At 41.8% G+C, this 7,521-nt stretch overlaps 1 protein-coding gene across 1 annotated transcript; it reads right to left on the bottom strand.

The window, feature by feature from the left end:
* Positions 1-5,525: 5,525 nt before the first annotated feature.
* LOC115207251 (RING finger protein 208-like) lies at positions 5,526-7,324 on the bottom strand. The gene is made up of 3 exons (XM_029774227.1): positions 7,238-7,324; positions 6,435-6,991; positions 5,526-5,843 (listed from the first exon to the last, which is right to left on the bottom strand). The coding sequence occupies exons 2-3, from the start codon at positions 6,770-6,772 to the stop codon at positions 5,759-5,761; spliced, it is 423 nt and encodes a 140-aa protein (XP_029630087.1). The 5' UTR covers positions 6,773-6,991; positions 7,238-7,324; the 3' UTR covers positions 5,526-5,758.
* Positions 7,325-7,521: the final 197 nt, after the last annotated feature.

Genomic DNA, 7,521 nt, shown 5'->3' with positions numbered 1-7,521 from the left:
ATTCCATGGGACAAAACTAGGTCCAGAGTATGACTGTGGCAGTGAGTAGGTCCAGAGACATGTTGGACAAAACCCACTGAGTCGATGATGGCTCCGAAAGCCTTTTGGAGTGGGTCTGTGGACTTTTCCATGTGAATGTTAAAGTCACCAAAAACTAGAATATTATCTGCTATGACTACAAGGTCCGATAGGAATTCAGGGAACTCAGTGAGGAACGATGTGTATGGCCCAGGAGGCCTGTAAACAGTAGCTATAAAAAGTGATTGAGTAGGCTGCATAGATTTCATGACTAGAAGCTCAAAAGACGAAAACGTCATTGTTTTTTTTTTTGTAAATTGAAATTTGCTATCGTAAATGTTAGCAACACCTCCGCCTTTGCCGGATGCACGGGGGGTTTGGTCACTAGTGTAACCAGGGGGTGAGGCCTCATTTAACACAGTAAATTCATCAGGCTTAAGCCATGTTTCAGTCAGGCCAATCACATCAAGATTATGATCAGTGATTAGTTCATTGACTATAACTGCCTTGGAAGTGAGGGATCTAACATTAAGTAACCCAATTTTGAGATGTGAAGTATCACAATCTCTTTCAATAATGGCAGGAATGGAGGAGGTCTTTATACTAGTAAGATTACTGAAGCGAACACCGCCATTTTTAATTTTGCCCAACCAAGATCGAGGCACAGACACGGTCTCAATGGGGAAAGCTGAGCTGACTACGCTGACTGTGCTAGTGGCAGACTCCACTAAGCTGGCAGGCTGGCTAACAGCCTGTTGCCTGGCCTGCACCCTATTTCATTGTGGAGCTAGAGGAGTTAGAGCCCTGTCTATGTTCGTAGATAAGATGAGAGCACCCCTCCAGCTAGGATGGAGTCCGTCACTCCTCAGCAGGCCAGGCTTGGTCCTGTTTGTGGGTGAATCCCAGAAAGAGGGCCAGTTATCTACAAATTCTATCTTTTGGGAGGGGCAGAAAACAGTTTTCATCCAGCGATTGAGTTGTGAGACTCTGCTGTAGAGCTCATCACTGATGGATCAATCTTCTTTGGAGGAGAATTTTCACAAGAGAGAGGGGAGCATTTGTAGAACCCTTTCTTTGGACTTGTAGAATCCTGTCTGTGGACTTGTAGAACCCCATCTGTGGAATTGCAGAATCCTCTCTGTGGACTTGTAGAACCCTCTCTGTGGACTTGTAGAACCCTCTCTGTGGACTAGTAGAACCCTCTCTGTAGACTTGTAGAACCCTCTCTGTGGACTTGTAGAACCCTCTCTGTGGACTAGTAGAACCCTCTCTGTGGACTTGTAGAACCCTCTCTGTGTACGTTCCTGGTTATTGTAGTGTTTATGTACAGAATCAGTTCAATGGAAGCGGTTTCTCTTCTAGATAAGAGACACAGTTCAATGGAAGAAGTTGTTGATCTTCTCCTATGACCCTTTAATGACTCACTTATCTTACAGTATGTGGTATACCTGTATATTGTGGATGACGTTTATTATAGTTTATATGGATCCCAGGACTCCATGGAAATGTCAGGTGTTAATGAGTGAGTGGGCTGTCCAGTTGTTTTACCATAAAAATCTGATGAATTGATGGATGAATGAAACCCCAATCAGGAGAGTTTCAGGCTGCTGTGTTATTGTTTTAAAGTCACGTGTTTCTACTAATATCAAGTCACAAGATCAGTGGAAACCTTGTAAACAACCACTCTAAACGGTCAATTAGAAAACAGTCTCCCTGTTGAAACTTGTAAATAAACAGGCTTGACTTGAAATTGACAAACTATGACAGCTCTTCTTTAGGTTCACCTGGAAATTCCAGGTGATTCACACCTGTCTATTCACAATGTCAGCTAAGTGCCAACCACTAACGCACAACAGACACACAAACAAACACATTTATTCCATGGACAAAACATACAATTTCACATCGCATAATTAAGCATGGAATTTGGGTGTATCTCACTAATGATTTCCTATCATTAAAGGGCCAGAACAAGAGACTGAAAGAGCTTTGTCAAAGTCTTCTGCTAGCTTATAATTGTTATTTTTCTGCTTTCTGAAGTAATGACTAAGCTGCACACTAAAACAACGTGAGCTAAATAACAGTAAATGATGAGTAATTCTGCTAGCCAGGGACGGTAACCAGCTCTACTATCAGCCCTGTTTGGTAACACAGGGACTTTGTCCCAAATGGCACCCTATTCCCTATATAGTGCACTACTTTAAAGGCAAAGGCTCTGGTCAAAAGTAGTGCACTACATATGGAATAGGGTTCCAATTGGGACACACCCAGGGACAATAGAGCTGCCTACTTCTCTGACAGACACCTCAAGGCTACAATTATCAAGAAAGGTTAAGAACAATAAACCAAAAAGGAGCCATAAAATATACATATCAAACACAAAGTCTATATATATACATATATATATATATATACAGTGCAGTATATACAGTGGGGAAAAAAGTATTTGTTCCCCTGCTGATTTTCTACGTTTGCCCACTTCCAAAGAAATGATCAGTCTATAATTTTAATGGTAGGTTTATATTAACAGTGAGAGACAGAATAACAACAACAAAAATACAGAAAAACGCATGACAAAAATGTTATAAAATGATTTCCATTTTAATGAGGGAAATAAGTATTTGACCCCTCTGCAAAACATGACTTAGTACTTGGTGGCAAAACCCTTGTTGGCAATCACAGAGGTCAGACGTTTCTTGTAGTTGGCCACCAGGTTTGCACACATCTCAGGAGGGATTTTGTCCCACTCCTCTTTGCAGATCTTCTCCAAGTCATTAAGGTTTCGAGGCTGATGTTTGGCAACTCGAACCTTCAGCTCCCTCCATAGATTTTCTATTGGATTAAGGTCTGGAGACTGGCTAGGCCACTCCAGGACCTTAATGTGCTTCTTCTTGAGCTACTCCTTTGTTGCCTTGGCCATGTGTTTTGGGTCATTGTCATGCTGGAATACCCATCCACGACCAATTTTCAATGCCCTGGCTGAGGGAAGGAGGTTCTCACCCAAGATTTTACAGTACGTGGCCCCGTCAAATGATGCGGTGAAGTTGTCCTGTCCCCTTAGCAGAAAAACACCCCCAAAGCATTATGTTTCCACCTCCATGTTTGACGGTGGAGATGGTGTTCTTGGGGTCATAGGCAGCATTCCTCCTCCTCCAAACACAGCGAGTTGAGTTGATGCCAAAGAGCTCCATTTTGGTCTCATCTGACCACAACACTTTCACCAGTTGTCCTCTGAGTCATTCAGATGTTCATTGGCAAACTTCAGACGGGCATGTATATGTATTCTTGAGAAGGGTGACCTTCCGGGCGCTGCAGGATTTCAGTCCTTCACGGCGTAGTGTGTTACCAATTGTTTTCTTGGTGACTATGGTCCCAGCTGCCTTGAGATCATTGACAAGATCCTCCCGTGTAGTTCTGGGCTGATTCCTCACCGTTCTCATGAAAATTGCAACCCCACGAGGTGAGATCTTGCATGGAGCCCCAGGCCGAGGGATATTGACAGTTCTTTTGTGTTTCTTCCATTTGAGAATAATCACACCAAATGTTGTCACCTTCTCACCAAGCTGCTTGGCGATGGTCTTGTAGCCCATTCCAGCCTTGTGTAGATCTACAATCTTGTCCCTGACATCCTTGGAGAGCTCTTTGGTCTTGGCCATGGTAGAGAGTTTGGAATCTGATTGATTGATTGCTTCTGTGGACATGTGTCTTTTTTACAGGTAACAAGCTACAGTTAGAAGCACTCCCTTTAAGAGTGTGCTCCTAATCTCAGCTCGTTACCTGTATAAAAGACACCTGGGCGCCAGAAATCTTTCTGATTGAGAGGGGGTCAAATACATATTTCCCTCATTAAAATGCAAATAAATTTATAACATTTCTGACAAGCGTTTTTCTGTATATTTTTGTTATTCTGTCTCTCACTGTTCAAATAAACCTACCATTAAAATTATAGACTGATCCTTTATTTATCAGTGGGCAAATGTACAAAATCAGCAGGGGATCAAATACTTTTCCCCCCCACTGTATATAGACTGTTGTCTCCTCATTAGGGCCTATATAGACTGTTGTCTCCTCATTAGGGTCAATATAGACTGTTGTCTCCTCACTAGGGTCTATATAGACTGCTGTCTCCTCATTAGGGCCTATATAGACTGTTGTCTCCTCATTAGAGCCTATATAGACTGTTGTCTCCTCACTAGGGCCTATATAGACTGTTGTCTCCTCACTAGGGCCTATATAGACTGTTGTCTCCTCACTAGGGCCTATGTAGACTTGTTCTCTCCTCATTATGGTCACCAATCACAGAAGGACTTCCTAAAAACACACCACTTCGATACAGCTACAACCAGAAGTGACTTCGTAGCTGGTTAGGAGAGCTAACCCTAAGCCTTTTCCTAACATTTTATACATTTTAGTCATTTAGCAGACACTCTTATCCAGAGCAACTTACAGTAGTGAATGCATACATTTCATTAAAAAAAAAATCTTCCCGTATTGGTTCCCCGTGGGAATTGAACCCACCACCCTGGCGTTACAATCACCATGCTCTACCAACTGAGCCACACGGGACTATCTATCTATTCTTTTAACCACATTCTCCTAACCTGCTAAGTTAATTCTCCTAACCTGCTGCGTAAATTCTCCTAACCTGCTACGAAAAAGTATATTTGGTTATAGCTTCATCAATGTGATGTGCTTTTAGGGAATCTCATATGCATGAATGCATTCAAGGTTCTCTGAAACATGATTACAACAGAGAGTGATTTCAGTCATGTACAGCACACACCAAAACCAAGGACAGTGGAATGTTTTGGGTTGTTTTGTGTTTTAGGAAATAGTAGTGTAGAATGTGTAGTGAATTAACACCCCCAACTCTATTTGGGGTGCATAAATAGTTGGATATCGGACAGTTACTTTCCTAATGTAATGATAGTAACAAGCAATTTCACAACTCTAAGACAGGGTTATTTTAAAGTAGATGTATTTATTTACCAATAAATATAATTCCAGTATAAAAAAAACATGCTCTTTAAACAGAACAGATAAATAAAACATGTAAAATGAGGATAAACAAATCCAACTTCCCTTATATGGGGGATTGGAAATGATGCAGACAATTACATTAATAAAATTAACAATCAATCTGCAATATTAAAGCTGTTATAAAATGATGTAATAATAAATACTAAACATCCACTTCCCTTCACGCAGTAATACACCTTTTATCAAATGATTAAACATCTATTATAAACATTGTTCACAGTATATTGTATTGTACACAGCACACATTGTACAGCACACAGTCTCTAACCTTCACCCCTCTATCTATCTATCTATCTATCTATCTATCTATCTATCTATCTATCTATCTATCTATCTATCTATCTATCTATCTATCTATCTATCTATCTATCTATCTATCTATCTATATATCTATCTATCTATCTATCTATCTATCTATCTATCTATCTATCTATCTATCTATCTATCTATCCCCTATCCATCCTTCATTATTATTAATATTATTTAACCCTTATTTTACCAGGTAAGTTGACTGAGAACATTACACATACCCAAAGTCAATCAGAACCAAAGCACATGGATAATTGGTTCAATCTTGCCTCATTATGGAAAATCCCCGGTCGGTCCTGTTTAGTGAATTAGCTTCATTACTCAATGAGTATCTCCTACTCTGAAATGGTAACATCCAGTCTTCTTCTTCTCTGCTCTTCGTCTTCTCGGTTTACAGTACAATGTGCTTCATCCTCCTCATCCTCCTCAGGAAATTCTGTATTTTGAGCCTCAGGCCACAATGCCTTGATGGAGACCTGGAGGACAGGAGAGTAGGGGAAAAGAAAGAGAGTAGGCAGAGAGAGAGAGAGAGAGAGAGAGAGAGAGAGAGAGAGAGAGAGAGATAGAGAGAGAGAGAGAATTTCAGTTTAGTAATTGAAGAGACTTCTGAACCTAAAAAGGAAGCTGTACTAACTGCATAATACAATCATAATACCATCAACGTGAGGAAACTGTCACCTAAAGTAAAACCATCACAGTACAACAATACAACTGATGAAGAGAGAAATCAAGACCAATAGATATAGTGATACAGAGAGGGAGAGAGAGAGAGAGAGAAAAGGAGAGATACGTGAGAGAGAGAGAGAGAGATAGAGAGAGATAGATAGAGAACAAGAGATACGAGAGAGAGAGAAAAAAACCAGAGCACTGCAAAGGGGAGAGTGATAGCAGAGAGTGATAGCAGCGAGTGATAGCAGAGTGAGAGAGCAGAGAGAGAGAGAGCAGAGAGAGAGCAGAGAGAGAGAGCAAAATGAGACAAAATGAGAGGAAGAGCAGAGAGCAGAGGAAGGTTTCTCCAGGTTTCTAAATCAGTCTATCAATCCATCCACCTTTGCCTGGGTACTCACCATGTGTACTGTGTAGTGGTCTGTGTCTGTCTGTTAGCTTCCTTCCACTCTTCCTCCTCTTCCTCCTCCTCCTCTTCCTGTTGTGTGTCTGGTATCTGGTCCCAGATCTCAGTGTTAACCCACAGCGACCCCGGCAGGGTGAGGCTGGGCTCGGTGCAGGTGATCCAACGGCACAGTGGGCAGCAGACTGTCAGTAGGCCGCTCTGGTGCCTGGACATCGCCTGCAAGCACAGCCCACAGACTGTGTGCTTACAGTGGAGCATCCGAGGGATCTTCTCCCTACGAGAGTAGGACTGGAGGCAGACGCAGCACTCCATGTCCTCACTCATCAGACCCATGGCTGGATGGCTGGGGTGTGGATGGATGGATGGATGGATGGATATACGGCTGGAGCACAGAGGAACTCTAGACAGAGAGTCAGTGTCTGGGCAGGAAGACGTGGGGTTTAAACACTGGTCTGAGGTCAGTGTTCCCCTTGTGGTTTATTCAGGTCCTGGTTTGGATTTGATGAGGATGAGCTGATCCTAGATCTGTGCTTTGGAGCGCAGGTCAGGAATCTGCAAAAGACATTAAGATGTTAAAATAAATTAAATTAGACTCAGTGACTTCATCACTGGCACTATGTAAACATATATAATGTAATAACATATCTTAAATCAACAGGCTGTCATGTTTTTCTGAAAAGACATGAAGAGAAAAATATCTTCAAAAATATCACACACATTTATAACATCCGTAGTTATCTGATATAGACAAAGCTTTTCACTTTTATCATTATCAATGAGAGGCAATATTTTACTTACAGGTTCTGGAAGATTTTCAGCACAGCGACCAACTATCCTATGACAAAACTTTGTGTGTGAGAGAGAAGAGTGTGTGCTCTTATTTTAAGCCTTGGGGGAGGAAACAAAATTCTGGTATTTTCCCAGAAAGGGCGGTCTCTCACCTCCTCTACTCTCAGGTGAGGCAGGAAAGTTCCATAGAACGAGTTAAACACTTCCAGGTCACTTCTATAGCATAGTAGGTCACGTCAGGAGAATTGCCAGGGCCGTGTATTGACATTTACAGGGCAGGTGTTCATGTCTAC

Source organism: Salmo trutta, chromosome 14 (genome assembly GCF_901001165.1).
Source record: "Salmo trutta chromosome 14, fSalTru1.1, whole genome shotgun sequence".
Lineage (NCBI taxonomy): Eukaryota > Metazoa > Chordata > Actinopteri > Salmoniformes > Salmonidae > Salmo > Salmo trutta.
Note: the sequence above shows the minus strand (reverse complement) of the source record. Positions and strands in the feature narration are given on the sequence as shown.